This window comes from Uranotaenia lowii, chromosome 1, assembly GCF_029784155.1.
Source record: "Uranotaenia lowii strain MFRU-FL chromosome 1, ASM2978415v1, whole genome shotgun sequence".
Taxonomy (NCBI): domain Eukaryota; kingdom Metazoa; phylum Arthropoda; class Insecta; order Diptera; family Culicidae; genus Uranotaenia; species Uranotaenia lowii.
Genome location: NC_073691.1, coordinates 204,143,925 through 204,162,092, shown reverse-complemented (window position 1 = coordinate 204,162,092; position 18,168 = coordinate 204,143,925). Strand labels below are relative to the sequence as shown.

At 34.2% G+C, this 18,168-nt stretch overlaps 1 protein-coding gene across 15 annotated transcripts in view; it reads right to left on the bottom strand.

Moving 5' to 3' along the window:
• Window positions 1-18,168, bottom strand: part of LOC129744513 (alpha-1,6-mannosyl-glycoprotein 2-beta-N-acetylglucosaminyltransferase) — a 519,113-nt gene that overhangs the window by 114,888 nt on the left and 386,057 nt on the right. For all 15 annotated transcript variants that reach the window (XM_055737104.1, XM_055737126.1, XM_055737113.1 and 12 more), the window contains one exon: window positions 5,314-6,575. In XM_055737104.1, the coding sequence (XP_055593079.1) occupies window positions 5,314-5,320 (7 nt within the window). In that variant the 5' untranslated portion in view covers window positions 5,321-6,575. The remainder of the gene's footprint in view (window positions 1-5,313; window positions 6,576-18,168) is intronic.

Genomic DNA, 18,168 nt, shown 5'->3' with positions numbered 1-18,168 from the left:
TCATTTTGGTCGTTTTGTCATTTTTGTCATTTTTATCATTTCGAAAGTTCGATTAAGCTTAATTTTTGTTCCATGCCAGTTTTTCGGACGAATTCATGAAGTAGGCGTTGGCCTATGTTTTTTTTTCGTTCCGTTATGTTTTGATTATTTCAAACCGAAATGTCAGAGAAATGTTTCAAAGTGTAGTTTACGAACGGCCGGATGTGTTTATAGAAGCTCTGATTATCGGAAGTGGTTTAAAGACCTTAGGATTTTGAATAAATTGCTGCATTATATTTCCAGTAGGCAAACGTGTTAATTTGTTGCTAGGCGAAATTGAAGAGAGGTTCGACTCAGTCTATTGTACGGTGTTCAAATAAATTGTTATGAAAATGCATGTGTCAACTTAGAACATTTTCTGAAATTTTGTTCCTATTCTTTTATTAGAATATCTAGAACTCATCATTTATTATTCAGCATCAGAGGATCGAAGTGTTTGACTCTCCCCTGTATCTTTTCAGGGATATGCTTGTTTGGAGAAGCTAATAGGCAACTTTATCAGTCCCAAACTAAAGCAATTAGTGCTTATCGGTACCATTTCGAATAGAATCCTCCCACAAGAAGCTCATCAACCGAAAGCTAACACTTCCAGCCATTCGATCCCGATGGACCTACTTTCGAATCGATTTCTGGTGGAATTTGGCAAACAAGATGACCCAGACGCCTTCCCACCAACAAAAAGCACCCCAAATGAACAGACAAACAAACAAACAAACAACTGGGACTATTTCCGGAAAATCGAAATCGACACCAATTCGTTGTATTCGGAGAAAATTTCATTATCAGCACAGCCGGCAGTTGAGTGAGTTTAGTTTCTCGTTGATTTCCCATTCTGTCAAAACAAACAAAACAACAAACCGGGGGCCGTGCTGCACTCTATAATTTGTTTCGAATTGCTAAACATTTGCAGCTAGAGAAACTAGTAGGTAACGAGGCTTCAACAAAATCTGCTTCCAAAATGGCACTCAGCTCGAGACAAGCGAATTATTCAACTTGAATCAACTGCGTTCTCACAATTGAACGCCCCCGGCTAATTCAACCCCCGAAAGTTTGCTAGTCTGGATGTTCCGCTTTAAATGATGATAATTATCGTTATGTTAATTTGTTCTCTAGAAATGTCGGAACAGAAACGCAGATAGAGCCTGATATAATTTCTGCTAACTGCGTCTAGAAACTTGTGAATAAAGCTTTAATTTTGACTAATTAAACGGTTTTATTGTTGTTTTGAATAACGTTTATGTGAAATGAGATAAATTATTGAAGTAAAGTTACAGAGTGGAATGAAACGTTTATTTTTCTCAAAAAAAAAAAACAAAAACAGAACAAGTCTAGCAGCTGGTTATAAAACAATTTTGATAATTATGACAATTTTGACATTTTTGACAATTTTGACAATTTTGACAATTTTGACAATTTTGACAATTTTGACAATTTTGACAATTTTGACAATTTTGACAATTTTGACAATTTTGACAATTTTGACAATTTTGACAATTTTGACAATTTTGACAATTTTGACAATTTTGACAATTTTGAAAATTTTGACAATTTTGACAATTTTGACAATTTTGACAATTTTGACAATTTTGACAATTTTGACAATTTTGACAATTTTGATAATTTTGACAATTTTGAAAATTTTGATAATTTTTATAATTTTGACAATTTTGACAATTTTGACAATTTTGACAATTTTGACAATTTTGACAATTTTGACAATTTTGACAATTTTGACAATTTTGACAATTTTGACAATTTTGACAATTTTGACAATTTTGACAATTTTGACAATTTTGACAATTTTGACAATTTTGACAATTTTGACAATTTTGACAATTTTGACAATTTTGACAATTTTGACAATTTTGACAATTTTGACAATTTTGACAATTTTGACAATTTTGACAATTTTGACAATTTTGACAATTTTGACAATTTTGACAATTTTGACAATTTTGACAATTTTGACAATTTTGACAATTTTGACAATTTTGACAATTTTGACAATTTTGACAATTTTGACAATTTTGACAATTTTGACAATTTTGACAATTTTGACAATTTGGACAATTTTGACAATTTTGACAATTTTGACAGTTTTGATAATTTTGACAATTTTGAATATTTTGACAATTTTGACAATTTTGACAATTTTGACAATTTTGACAATTTTGACAATTTTGACAATTTTGACAATTTTGATAATTTTGACAATTTTGACAATTTTGACAATTTTGATAATTTTGACAATTTTAACAATTTTAACAATTTTGACAATTTTAACAATTTTGACAATTTTGACAATTTTGACAATTTTGCCAATTTTGCCAATTTTGACAATTTTGACAATTTTGACAATTTTGACAATTTTGACAATTTTGACAATTTTGACAATTTTGACAATTTTGACAATTTTGAAAATTTTGACAATTTTGACAATTTTGACAATTTTGACAATTTTGACAATTTTGACAATTTTGACAATTTTGACAATTTGACAATTTTGACAATTTGACAGATTTGACAATTTTGACAATTTTGACAATTTTGACAATTTTGACAATTTTGACAATTTTGACAATTTTGACAATTTTGACAATTTTGACAATTTTGACAATTTTGACAATTTTGACAATTTTGACAATTTTGACAATTTTGACAATTTTGACAATTTTGACAATTTTGACAATTTTGACAATTTTGACAATTTTGACAATTTTGACAATTTTGACAATTTTGACAATTTTGACAATTTTGACAATTTTGACAATTTTGACAATTTTGACAATTTTGACAATTTTGACAATTTTGACAATTTTGACAATTTTGACAATTTTGACAATTTTGACAATTTTGACAATTTTGACAATTTTGACAATTTTGACAATTTTGACAATTTTGACAATTTTGACAATTTTGACAATTTTGACAATTTTGACAATTTTGACAATTTTGACAATTTTGACAATTTTGACAATTTTGACAATTTTGACAATTTTGACAATTTTGACAATTTTGATAATTTTGACAATTTTGAAAATTTTGAAAATTTTGATAATTTTGACAATTTTGACAATTTTGACAATTTTGACAATTTTGACAATTTTGACAATTTTGACAATTTTGACAATTTTGACAATTTTGACAATTTTGACAATTTTGACAATTTTGACAATTTTGACAATTTTGACAATTTTGACAATTTTGACAATTTTGACAATTTTGACAATTTTGACAATTTTGACAATTTTGACAATTTTGACAATTTTGACAATTTTGACAATTTTGACAATTTTGACAATTTTGACAATTTTGACAATTTTGACAATTTTGACAATTTTGACAATTTTGACAATTTTGACAATTTTGACAATTTTGACAATTTTGACAATTTTGACAATTTTGACAATTTTGACAATTTTGACAATTTTGACAATTTTGACAATTTTGACAATTTTGACAATTTTGACAATTTTGACAATTTTGACAATTTTGACAATTTTGACAATTTTGACAATTTTGACAATTTTGACAATTTTGACAATTTTGACAATTTTGACAATTTTGACAATTTTGACAATTTTGACAATTTTGACAATTTTGACAATTTTGACAATTTTGACAATTTTGACAATTTTGACAATTTTGACAATTTTGACAATTTTGACAATTTTGACAATTTTGACAATTTTGACAATTTTGACAATTTTGACAATTTTGACAATTTTGATAATTTTGACAATTTTGAAAATTTTGAAAATTTTGATAATTTTGACAATTTTGACAATTTTGACAATTTTGACAATTTTGACAATTTTGACAATTTTGACAATTTTGACAATTTTGACAATTTTGACAATTTTGACAATTTTGACAATTTTGACAATTTTGACAATTTTGACAATTTTGACAATTTTGACAATTTTGACAATTTTGACAATTTTGACAATTTTGACAATTTTGACAATTTTGACAATTTTGACAATTTTGACAATTTTGACAATTTTGACAATTTTGACAATTTTGACAATTTTGACAATTTTGACAATTTTGACAATTTTGACAATTTTGACAATTTTGACAATTTTGACAATTTTGACAATTTTGACAATTTTGACAATTTTGACAATTTTGACAATTTTGACAATTTTGACAATTTTGACAATTTTGACAATTTTGACAATTTTGACAATTTTGACAATTTTGACAATTTTGACAATTTTGACAATTTTGACAATTTTGACAATTTTGACAATTTTGACAATTTGGACAATTTTGACAATTTTGACAATTTTGACAGTTTTGATAATTTTGACAATTTTGAATATTTTGACAATTTTGACAATTTTGACAATTTTGACAATTTTGACAATTTTGACAATTTTGACAATTTTGACAATTTTGACAATTTTGACAATTTTGATAATTTTGACAATTTTGACAATTTTGACAATTTTGATAATTTTGACAATTTTAACAATTTTAACAATTTTGACAATTTTAACAATTTTGACAATTTTGACAATTTTGACAATTTTGACAATTTTGCCAATTTTGACAATTTTGACAATTTTGACAATTTTGACAATTTTGACAATTTTGACAATTTTGACAATTTTGACAATTTTGACAATTTTGACAATTTTGACAATTTTGAAAATTTTGACAATTTTGACAATTTTGACAATTTTGACAATTTTGACAATTTTGACAATTTTGACAATTTGACAATTTTGACAATTTGACAGATTTGACATTTTTGACAATTTTGACAATTTTGACAATTTTGACAATTTTGACAATTTTGACAATTTTGACAATTTTGACAATTTTGACAATTTTGACAATTTTGACAATTTTGACAATTTTGACAATTTTGACAATTTTGACAATTTTGACAATTTTGACAATTTTGACAATTTTGACAATTTTGACAATTTTGACAATTTTGACAATTTTGACAATTTTGACAATTTTGACAATTTTGACAATTTTGACAATTTTGACAATTTTGACAATTTTGACAATTTTGACAATTTTGACAATTTTGACAATTTTGACAATTTTGACAATTTTGACAATTTTGACAATTTTGACAATTTTGACAATTTTGACAATTTTGACAATTTTGACAATTTTGACAATTTTGAGACAATATCGAGAGTTAATATTCTATTGAAGATGAAAATGAATAACCCCAAGACTGTGTAAGCAGAACGATAAATCACACATGGGGTTTCGTGTTGATGTTAGCCAGAAGAAAAATTAACTTACCTCTCATTATATAACTAATCCCGTTGGATAAAGTGAATCGGGTTTTTTTTTTCTCCGCTTCCGGTTCTGCTCAACCTGGGGGATTGTATCCCCTTCCTGTACCCGTGTATTTATGTGGCTCGGTCTGGTGAGTCTACCGAGTTGACTGGATATCGTGGTGTTAATACTTGCGTTTTTTGAACACAACTCGTGTTTATTTCGTTGTTGTTGTGTTGTGGTTTATTTAAGGATTCTGTGAAGGACCAACGAAAATAATCCTATCCCAATTTCGTGTTTTTTTTTGGTTTTGTTTGTGGAACTTCAAACCAAAACTTTTTTTCTGGGGAACCCCTTTCTTTACTCAGCAAACACTAGGTGGTTTAATCTTTTTTTTAATAAAACCATTTCACTTTCGAGGAAATATATCCCCCCAAACACGACGGAAGTTCCGTTTACTCCCTCGCAATCCCCAACCTGGGGTAAGGATTCCGTTTTTGCTTTAGAAGAGGCGCAATTTAGCAGTCTACAAGGGTTCTCAGATATGGGCTATTTGCACTTCCGGTTGCCGTTGCTTCCCTTCGTGCGGTTCCGGTTTCGGCCCAGGAACCGCCAACGAGAATGGCGCAGACCACCGACAACGAGGAAAGCATGGCTCTGGCCCTTCTTCAACGACACTTCACTGTCGATTCACAAAGCACGAAAAAACGAACGAACACCGACGATGACTTTCATCATGGCCTAACACTTTTCACTGGCCTGGGTGGCCCGAATCCGGATGTATGTAGCTGGAAGCTGTGTGGTGCCCTTGGGCTTGTTGAAAAATATTCCGGATAATCTTCCGCAATATGGTTCGATTCGATGCTCTCCTACCCAAGATGCCTGTTTTCTGTACAGTTGATTGTGTTTCGAAGCTTGTTTCCGTTTCCGGGACGGAAATTTCGTTGTAGGTCTTTGCGGTTGGTGAAATGCCCTGCCTGGACTAGTAATAACAGTGCCTCAAACGGGCCACCATTGAGGCGTTATTATATTTGATACTATCCTTGTATCGAGTTAAGCCGCAGATTACCACCACACTGATCGTCGGCAGGCAACTGAAAGTAGCTAAATGTTCATTGGAGGATGGTGTTGTGCCAACTGGTGCGCACCGATGATTTGATGCTTCCGGAAGTGGTTTCACCGGATCCCGAGCGTTGGAGCAGCAGCAGCATCCAAAAGGAAACCGCCCATTAGCCGAGTGTCGGTGTTGACGGCTGTTTACTTCGTTTCCGGGAACCGATTGGCATCTGAAAGGACGGAGAGAGAATCGGGAAAAATATGAGGTTTGGTTTGATCCGATTGATCCTATTTATCAATTAATAGTATGAATGGGATATTTTTCTCATGAGCTTTCGAGGAGGACGATCACGTTAAATGGCTTAAATATCACTTTTTTTTTCTATATTCGTTCTGTAGTGATTTTTAAACATCCAGCGGACACTTTATCTGTAGCTGTAGCTTGGTTCTTACGGATTTAGGCGAGCATTGTAGTCCATTGGTTACTCATGCGGACCTCGATTCAGACCACCTTCCAGTAACTTTTTCTTTATCCCAAAGGCCCATTGAAAACCCTTTAAAATCAACTTTTAACTTTCAAAAAGCTGACTGGGAGCGATAAAGGAATTTTATTGAACGTAATTTAGATGTAAACGTTCCTCTAAATTTAATTGAAGATATTGATTTGGCTGTAGAAAATTTGACAACTTCAATAGTCAATGCTAAAGCCACTTCAATACCTAAAGTTAAACATAAATTTAATCAACCTTTGATCGATGATGATCTTCAGTTTTTGATACGACTGAAAAACATTCGTCGTCGCCAATATCAACGTACTAGGGATCCTTATTTGAAATTTATTTATTGCGACCTTCAAAAAGAGATCAAACGTCGTTTAAACTTTATTCGTAATGAAAATTTTTCTAAAGCAGTAGAGGACAAGCCATTTTGGAAATTAACTAAAATTCTGAAAAAGCCCCAGAAGCCAATTCCTTCTTTGAAAGATGGGAATAAACTTCTTTTAACTAATGCAGAAAAAGCTCAAAAATTAGCCCAACAATTTGAGTCTGCTCATGATTTTAATTTAAACGTTGTAAGTTCAATTGATGCTCAAATTTCCCTTGAATTTGATGATATTCTTTCTAAACAAAATGTATTTGAAAGTTCTTGTGAGACAAATATTGATGAACTTAAATTGATTTTCAAAAAATTTAAAAATATGAAAGCCCCGGGTGAAGATGGGATTTTCTATATTCTTATTAAAAAGTTGCCTGAAAGCACTTTAAATTTTTTAGTTAAAATCTTCAATAAATGTTTTCACTTGGCTTATTTTCCCAATAAATGGAAAAATGCCAAAGTAACTCCAATTTTGAAACCTGGAAAAAGTGCTTCAGATCCTTCAAGTTATCGACCAATTAGTTTGCTTCCTTCTTTAAGTAAACTATTTGAGAGAGTTATTTTGAATAGAATGATGATTCACATTAATCAGAATTCTATTTTCCCTGATGAACAATTTGGTTTTCGTCATGGACTTTCTACTACACATCAACTTTTGAGTGTAACTAATATGATTAACGCTAGCAAATCTGAAGGTTATTCAACTGGTGTTGCTCTTCTAGATATTGAAAAAGCATTTGACAGTGTTTGGCACAAAGGTTTAGTAGCTAAATTAGCTCGATTTTATTTTCCTGTATATCTCACTAAAATTATTCAAAATTATTTGACTAGCCGAACCTTACAAGTAAGCTATCAACATTCATGCTCTGAAAGGACTCCCATTAGAGCTGGGGTCCCTCAGGGCAGTATACTTGGGCCGATTTTATACAATATTTTTACTTCTGATCTTCCTGATTTTCCAGAAGGAAAAGGTAGAAGATTATTTGCTGATGATACTTTGCTTTCAGCCAAAGGTCGAAATTTACGGGTGGTACGCAGTAGATTGCAACAAAATTTAAATTCTTTTTTAAATTACTTGAAAATGTGGAAAATTTCTCCTAACGCTTCCAAAACTCAACTTATTTTATTTCCCCATAAGCCAAGAGCTCAATCTTTAAAACCTAACGAAAATCATTCCATAACTTTTAATGGGGTTTCATTAGAATGGTCTGATCACGTGAAATACTTGGGACTCACACTTGATCGGAATCTTACTTTTAAAAATCACATTGAAAATATTCAATCTAAATGTAATAAATACACTAAATCTCTTTATTCTCTCATCAACAGGAAATCCCGCCTCTGCCTGAGGAATAAGATGCTGATATATAAACAAGTTTTCCGACCAGCGATAATGTATGCAGTTCCGATTTGGTCTAGCTGCTGCGCGACGAGGAAGAAAGCCATCAAATGTAATGATGAATTGATACAAATAAAGACATATTAAAAAAAAATTCGGCCGAATATTTATTTTTAAAATCTATAAAATAACAAAATTGTCAAAGTTTACAAATGAATTTGGCTGAGCAGGAGCTCGCTGTCATCGAATCAACAATAGCCTCCGGGCTGTCGCAAATGTGCTCACTCGTTAATACTAGCGGTAGAATGCTGGATCTAATCTTTGTAAACAGACCCGAAAAAGCTGAAATAATACACCCACCGAATCCAATTTTAAAAACTGACCGACATCACCATCCTTCTGTTTTACTTCTCGAATATACTTGCGACGAGCGTATGGACACCAGCAGCGCCCTCGGACATAATTTGAACTTTGGGAATTATGACATCGTGCGTGTTGAAGAAGCAATAGGAGAGACTGACTGGCAATCAGCTTTTATAAACTTAACTGTCGATGCAGCAGTATCGGCATTCTACGAACGACTCTGGGATACATTACGCCAACACACGCCACCTAGAAGATTCAACCGTCATCAGCCTTATAAGCTCTCTTGGTGGAACTCCGAGCTAAGAAGAAGCCGTAATTTAGTTCGTAAAGCGCGAAAACGCTACTTCCAAGATAAGACGGATCAAACCAAAGCCTACTTATCGAGACTAGAAGCCGACTATGAAGCTCTTCGTAATACCGCCTTTGAACTATACATCTTAAAAATTGAACGCAACGTAAAACCAGATTCCTCTACATTCTGGAGATATGTTAAAAGTCGCCGTCTTACCAACACCGTACCGTCGTCTGTATCGTTTCGTGACCGCACGTCGGAAACCGTTAAAGAGTCCGCTGATTTCTATGCCGAGTTCTTTAGCAGCGTGTATAGTTTTCAATCTCCAAACTGTGCTGATATCTACTTTGATGCTCTACCAAACTATGACATTAGACTGCCACCACCTCATTTAACTGCCCAGGAGATTTTCAATGATTTGAGTAACCTAGACCCGTCGAAAGGGCCCGGGAATTCCGTCGTCGTTGGCAACAAAACTCGCTGCTTCTCTTGCCACACCGCTCAGTATGATATTTAACCGATCGATTTCTGAATGTGTTTTTCCAAGCTTTTGGAAAATGGCTGCAATATCTCCAATTCATAAGTCTGGAAACGCTCACCGTGTTGAGAACTATCGACCAATATCAATTCTTTGCTGTTTTTCCAAAGTTTTTGAAGTTTTAATATATGAAAGGTTTTATTCTGCAGCTACTCCGATAATTACCGAATTCCAGCACGGTGTCGTTAAGAAAAGATCGACTGTGACAAACCTGATGTGTTATGTTAATGAATAACACACCGCAACCGATAAAAAACTTCCAGTGGATTCAGTATATATCGACTTCGCCAAAGCCTTCGACACAGTACCCCACAGCATTGCAGTGATGAAACTAGAGCGCTATGGTTTTCCTACATGGGCAACCAGGTGGCTGCACTCGTACCTGATAAATCGCCAAGGATTCATAAACATCCGTGGAACACATTCCTCAGTGTTCGATATGCCGTCTGGAGTCCCACAAGGAAGTCATTTAGGCCCGCTTATCTTTGTCCTTTTTTAAATGACTTGGCAACCTGTCTTAAGTCATCAAAGCTTCTGTTTGCTGATGACCTGAAATTCTACAGAGTAATCGATTCAATTGTGGATTGCGCAGCGCTTCAAGAGGATATAGAAAGGTTATTGCTCTGGTGTCAAACAAATGGAATGAAAGTGAATGCTGAAAAGTGTAAATGCATAAGCTTTTTCAGAACCAGAGCTTCAGTTACCTTCGACTACTCGTTCCGCGACACTACACTAGAAAGAACAACCGTGATAAAAGATCTTGGAGTAACATTCGATCAAAAGCTCTCTTTCGCTCAGCATATGGCAACAACTACAGCAAAGGCTTTCGCTTTGTTCGGATTCCTTCGCAGAAACACTTCGAGTTTTAAAGACCCTTATGCTCTAAAGACTGTGTTCTGCTCGCTCGTACGCAGTGTCTTGGAATACGCCGCACCAGTTTGGACACCTTATCATTCCGTTCACATAGAAAGAATTGAGTGGGTCCAGAAAAGATTTCTTCGTTTCGCATTGCGTCATCTGCCTTGGCGAGGTCCCGTTCGATTGCCACCGTACTCCGATAGATGTGGTCTATTATCATTGACGTCGCTGAGCCAAAGGAGAATTTATCTACAACGAATGTTTGTGTATGATATCATTACGAATGCTATTGATTGTCAGCAACTGCTTTACTCTTTGAACCTACACGCTCCAACTCGACAACTTCGTTACCAGACTCTTTTCTGGCTACCAAGAAGCAGAACAGTATTCGGCCAAAATCATCCACTACAACGATGCTGCCAAGTGTTTAATGATGTTTCTTATTTGTTCGACTTCCATGTATCCAAAGCAAAATTTAAATGTTCGATTCGTGATGTAACCTAATTTTAAGCTAACCCCGAGCAGACTTTGATGCCCAAATTGATAGCAAACTGAAATCAAACTAAGGTGTCAACAGCAAACTGATAGCATCTTTTGCTGTTGAATTTTCTACGAGAGCAAAATTAAGCATAATTAAGGTGTCATATATTTTTACTTGACAGCAAGCTGAGACCAAATCTAGGTATCAATAGCTAACAGGAAGCAACAGGAGAACAATTAAATTTGAAAACAGAATTTGGCATCATGGAGGTGTCGATTTTTTCCTATGAAATACAAACTGAGACCAAAATTATAACCGAGTTCAAACTGATTTGTTTCCGTGGTTAAATCAACAACAAAAGATGCCATCAGTGCTGATAACACAGAACATCTTATTTTAGTCGATGGAGAAGGGGAGGGATGTTTGGAAAAAGAAGAATTTGATATTTATTCCGGCCTAATAGGCTGAAAAATGTTTTTCAAATTTATGAATCTAATTTCATAAGCAGAACTGTTATCATTTTGAAAAATGTTACAATATCCTATTTTTTGATGAGGTTATTTGTTTATTATATTTTTGCACATGTACACTATTACATTGGATCAGTGGTTAGATGAAGGTGGCCAGAGTTTTAGCACCTACCTATTTATTCTAAAAACCTGGGAAAATTCGGGCATTTGGTATTCGAGCAAATTTTGTCAAAAACCAGAAATTACTCAACAAAAATCAAGAAAAAAAAATTTTTTTTTCATCAACATTCAACAGCAGCATTTAAATTTTAGGCTTTCAAAAAACCTTTTATGATTATTTTTATAAAACTTGCTCAAAAAATTTCTTTTGGGACGCAAACTTTTAAAAAATAACAACGGAAATTGGTATTTTTTGTTGTTTGCTTTGGCAAATAAATTTAAAAAAAGAGCTAAATCCGAGCTTTTTTTTAATGAAATATGGGCAACCGAGCCGGACCGTAGTTTTCTCAAATTTTGTTTGAAATATCCAGACAAACCCGGATAAATCGGGAAATCTGACAACCCGAGATTAAATCCACCAATTATAAAAACAATTATTGATTTGAGTGATAACAGAAGTTTCCTGCTACGATGTAGATTTTTTTTTCTGGATTAGCATCTCAGAATAATTATCTAGCTATCATTCCCAAGTGGGTAGATAAACATTGTGAGTATGAGTAGTTATGATTTAAAGTGTTCGACGCACGAAAAAAAGAAACAAAATCTGAATGTAAACAACCGATTTAGTATTGTTTTGTCTGTTTTGTGCACTTGCAACAGGATCGGAGCCTTGATTATTTCTCTCTTGAAGGTAAGCGTAGAGTAATAAATCGAAAATATTGAGATAACATCAATAATAATTATCAATTATTGTTTTTAGACCATGGAGAATTCCAGTGGCCAATCACAACGGTGTTATGAGCAATCATTTGGACTTTGTTTGTTGTTTAGTGTCCCGATTACATAGCCGAGCGATTGTGGGTGAAATTCGTTTCGGACAAGCTATCGTCGGAGGAGATCTGCAGAACCTTCAGCATGCACTGTCGGACAACGAAAAAAGATGGTCCTTATTACCGATTACCACAAAGATGAGCGGAATTTAATACTCATCTTGCGGGATTTCAAGAAGACGGAAGGGCCACTGGATGGCGGCTGCACACGGTTGGCTGACAATAGTGTTTCGGCATCGGGATAAGAAAATCGCCAACAAAAAGGTTATGTACCTGCTGACCAATTTTGGTCTGCCTTATGTGGATCACTTCGAACATTGTCATAACGCAGAAGCTGATCTACAAGTACAGTGAATTCGGAAAACGGTAACAATGTGCCGAAATGCGGTGAAATTAAGAGGAATTTCTGCAGAAATTGTTCACCGTTCGCAGTTGGAGTTGCGTTCTCCGGCCGATACATGGAAAACTACAAAGAAACGTAAGCTGCGATTCGAAACTGGATACCGGACAAAGAAACAGCGAGCTTTTCCTGATGGCTCATGGAGGTCGTCGAGTCGTTCCAGCTTTTGGATCAGCAGCAATAGGTCGAGCACCCATCTGTAAGTTTTTACTCTGAGCGTTCGTCAATGTTGATCAATTGTAGAACAGTTTTTTTAGAAACATGCAGAACATTATTATTATGTTGTTTAATAACATCAACTTCTTCGTGATTTAGTTGAAAAGCACTTTCGGTTTTCATTCTTAAGTTAAATCAAGAACTAGTTCTAGTAATTGGCGATATTTGATATAACTTTAAATTTTGATGCACATTTAAAACGCCTTTCTTTAGACAACGCATCTTGCAAAAGGGAAACAAAGTTCGTTTTCCTTTTCAATTATCAATGTCTTGCATACACTAAGGGGTAAATATTGTCAAGGTGCTCGATTATTTATATATTCAATTATTATATATTTTTAGAACTCGAGTAGTATTATTTGAATCTTAAAAGACTTTTTTTTACATTTTTTGTGACCATGATCCTAAGAAATTTTAAAAAAATCCATATATGCAAAATGTAGCTTCTAACTTCAGCTTTCTCAAGCACTACGTGAATTTTTTTTTCGAGCTTTTAATAACTGACCGCTCTTTTCGCGAAGCAGGATTTTGCCTTTTTTCGGGTTTTGTTTTCTTAGACTTTGAAAACTATTACAATAAATAATTGTAGCTGATTATTTTCTGAGAATCATTTTTAAGTCACGTTACAAGCTTCTATAAATTTTGTTAAAATCGGTTGAGAAACAAGAGACTTTTAGTCGAACAAGTGTTAGTGGTCATTTGACCCACGACGGTATAAATAGGTACACCACATACGTTTTCCGAAATCTACAATGCAAACTTTTTGAAAAATTATAGTAAAAATATAAAAAAAACATGATTTTTGGAAACAAAAGTGTTCGTTTTTGCTCTTTTTTGTCTAAGAAAAGTTCTAGTAGTGATGAAAGTTTGAAAAAATAGTTGAAAAGCATTAGCATAATTATATGAAAATGTTTTCATTGGACTTTTGAAAATTATGGGTTCCTTACTTTTTTACGATTATATACTTTTGAATTTCATTTCTTTTGTAATATATGTTATGACATTTAAGAGAAGTTTTTAATCCATTCGAAGCTTTTCAAGAAAAAAAAGTAGTTCATTTTCTTAAAGTGCGAGTTTTTAACGCCTTTGGGTAGGCAAGGAATTTTAATAAACTTGGTTTTCCAATTCAAACGCAAAGCAGTAATATAAATTCAGGCGTTTAGTTTATTAGAATTGAACACTCAAGGAAAAAGAGGATAAAAATCGACAATTATGATAATGAAGTAAAACTTGGAAAAAGGAACGAAAGTTATTCACTGAAGCATACTTTTGCTGCAAAATTATAGCGAACTTTGCTATCACTCCTTGATAGATCAATTTACTGTCATTTTGCTTGATAAAAAGCAAAAATGAAAGCAAAAAATTCGTACTTGGTTAGCAACGTGATGCCAATTTGGCAAAAATTGCGACCTTAACAACAACTCATTTTTTCGAAAAATTTGAAACCATAATGATGACAAATTTTGCTATCATTGAAAAATATGTGATGCCTTATATTGGCATTATTATGCTTTCCAAGCTCTCGGAAAACGAGGTGTAGTTGGGGTCTCAATTTTAGCAAAATAAGGTATCACTTTGCTAACCAAGTATGAAAATTTTTGCTCTCATTTTTGCTGTGTACCACCTTATGTCAAGCATAATGAGAGCAAATTTGGCTCTCAGGGCGTGATAGCAAAATTTGCTATAATTTTGCCATAAAAGTCTGCTCGGGACTATATAACCTAATTTAAGATCAATACTCATGGTCTGTATGACAACATAGTCAAAGACGTCAAATAAATAAATAGTTTATAGAACAGCCAGAAATAATTTTGAAAAAGCTACACAATCATCAGAAACTTGTGGTTTCAGTTAAGCGTCTTAGGTGTATGCGTGTATCTTTCACTATAGATCGTACAGGTGAATACTGATAAATATTGCTTTATTCTTTGATCATAGTTTATTCCAGATTTTTTTTTAAATACCCAGGCTTGCCCATAAATCCAATAAAGAATTCAAGATTAGTCAAATCTGGCCAGGAAAAAAAACTTCCCGAATTTTTCCCGGCTTTATTCAAATAATTTGCTAAATCAAATAAACAATTCTGATTTTTTTTTTGAAAATTTTAAGATTTTATATTCAAAAACAATTTTTAAAAAATTCCAAAATGAACATAAATTTGTGTTTAATTCATACGGTACGATTTTAATACTGCTCCTGCTATTCAATAGAAATATTAAATTTCAAGCTATTTTCTTAATTTTCCTATTGTATGTTTTGGCCTTGATTTTGTTCACATTTGCCGTTTTTTTTATTTTTTTTCCTAAAATTGTCCTAATTTGCCCAAGGTTAAAGCACAGACTGCTCAAAATCATCGTACTTTTTAACAACTATTTTGAAGATATTCGGTATTCGGTACATCTCTACTTTTGATGGTTCCAATGTTGGTCCCAGCCAACCGAAAATTGATTCATGAAAGAGCTTAACATTAAAAATTGATAAAGATAGGTAAATCAGACTATTTAATATTTGCAAATTTTCAATTTCCCTTCATAACACTTGTACAACGCCAAAAAAGAAACATTTGCCCATTAAAGGGTTAAAATTAGCACTTGAAATCGTTGTTTAATATTTTTGAAAAGTTGGATCATTCTTTTAAAAAATCTTTGAAAAAAAGGTTTCATGACCTAAGATTCGTCAAACTTTTCCCCAAACTCCTGTAAAAAAAATCAATATTCACATTTTATTGCAGTCAGCTCTTGCGATGAACTCTTGTCAGCCAAACCTTCGATGGAGACATTTTTTTCCAACCACCTCGAAGTGCTACTTGGCACGAGCAGAACGTTAAACGTTGAATCATCCCCCCTTTCCAGCTTCAGCCATTCCGAGATGTTGGTTGGCTGTATGCTAGCTAGAAAGTATTACAACGCAATATCAAGACTAATGGTGTGCCCATAAAGTGCACTCGGTGTCACCAGGATGCTCGACTCGACTACTACTGGTGGAAAGTAGAAAGCTAGTCCTGTTCTAGAAGTGTTAGTACTCACATATCGAGACACAGCTGATTCAACAGAAGCTCTGCTGAAAGAAAAAAAAACCACCCGGATAGTCCGGTTGTTACTTGATCCGGTTGAAAGCTACCGACCTATACTGGCTGAAGAAGCTTCGGGTGGTGGATCGAAGAAGGGGTTTTGGTTCTGTGAAAGCGGAAAGGATTACATTCAATATCTATACTATCCGAGCTTGTTCCTGTTTCGAGTTGAATCTTGAAAGATTATTGGGGGGTGTTCATGATACTTACTTTCAGGGCCTTGGTTTTTTTTGTTGTTGTTGGCTTTTTACTTCCGGAAACTGGACCACCATAAAACCGGATGATGGTACAGATACATTATGTGGGTGTGAACGAGCAGGATTGCGGAAAAAGAAGTCGATGATCGTTTCCAGCCATGGACATATCCAAGGGTGAAGATTATTGCCACAGTGCCCTGGTTCTGGTTCGAGATTTTATATCCACTTGTTAGTTAGTCCTAGTGCTGGCTGTGGTTCTTCGGAATGACCGGCCATTCGAGATGGTTTATGCTTATTTCTGTGGGTAGATTTGTTTTCTTTATGATGGCTTCAAGTGCTGTTTTGATGTTTGCTTCGGGTGATAAATTGAGTGTGCACATTGCACATATTTTCAAATCCTTCCCAAAAGAATGAAAATTTCATATGGAACGTTCATGTTGGTATTTTTAATAACTAGAACTGAACATTGGTAAGTCTGTACGAGAAAAAGAATAATGTTCTTTAAATTGTGCCTATGAATCACCCCTTAATAGCTCTTCCGAAAACCAATTCAACTTAGCAAACTAGGCAATAAAATTCGAAAAGGAAAACTTTTTAATGCTCCCCGTTTTACGCAATCGAAAAACTTCCATGGCAGCTTTAATCCAATCCGTAAAGTAGTCTACCTACATATTGGAAAGCAAACTCCATCGCCTATCCACCCTCAGGCAACCCATTTGGGTGGAGTCCGATATTGGAAACATCAAAAGGTAATCCTTCTTTATTTTCCAACTAATTGCACTTTGGCACCCGGGGCGGGGGTTTGTCTTTGGTGTCGGTTCCCGGAAAAGGATGACGCACACTACTAGACAAACTAACTAAAATGTTCGTTACGGCCGGTTGAGTTCCGGGCTTTCGTAGGGCTGAGGATAACATAATCCGGACAACATTTTCAATATGTGTAGCTTGGGACCTTTTTCGAGTACCTACCCAGTCAACTTTTGAATTGATAAAGACAACTCTCCGACTTTCGCTGCGACAATATGTCAAGCTTACCCACTCACAGTAGATCAACTGGGATGGATGAAATTAATCGTTATAAACATTGGGATAAAAAGTTAGAGAGGTAAATTGATTGGTTTTAGGTCTTGAATTGGAAAGCAACGTCTCCGCGAACTCTTTCATTACTGAAGATTAAGCACAGTAACGTAAACCACGTTGCAAGATTTTTTTTACCAGGAATTTCAAGTTTTTCTGCAAACTTACTTGGATTCCCACAAAAATAAGTCTTTTTGAAAATTGTTCATATTAAATTCTGAACCTAGGGTAGCTCTAGACAGTGCTACAGAACTCTATGCCAAAGCGTAGACGACAGCCTATAGGGCCAAGCCTAAAAAGTTGCACTGGCGAGATTCGGTGGCCCGAGTTCGCCTAGCGAAAAGTGTCCGGTAAAATTGAATGAAATTGTCTTTTCCCGCAGCATGGACCGACGCATTGGCTCCTAGCTCCAAGCTACCCTATCAAATCATTCGAAATGCTCATTATTTTCAGTTGTTCTCCCACCTCGCTGTTTTCTGTGAGTGAAGCTAATCTTTTTTTCGTAGCTTTAAGCGGTCCTCTCAACTCAATTGAAAAGCCCACATGCAATTTACAACACAGTCCTCGTGACTCGCTGTTCATGTTGGTTTTTGTAAGCTGTTCTCACAGAAAGGAGGAGGGGGCCTCCCAAACATAAAACAAATGTTTGCCGAA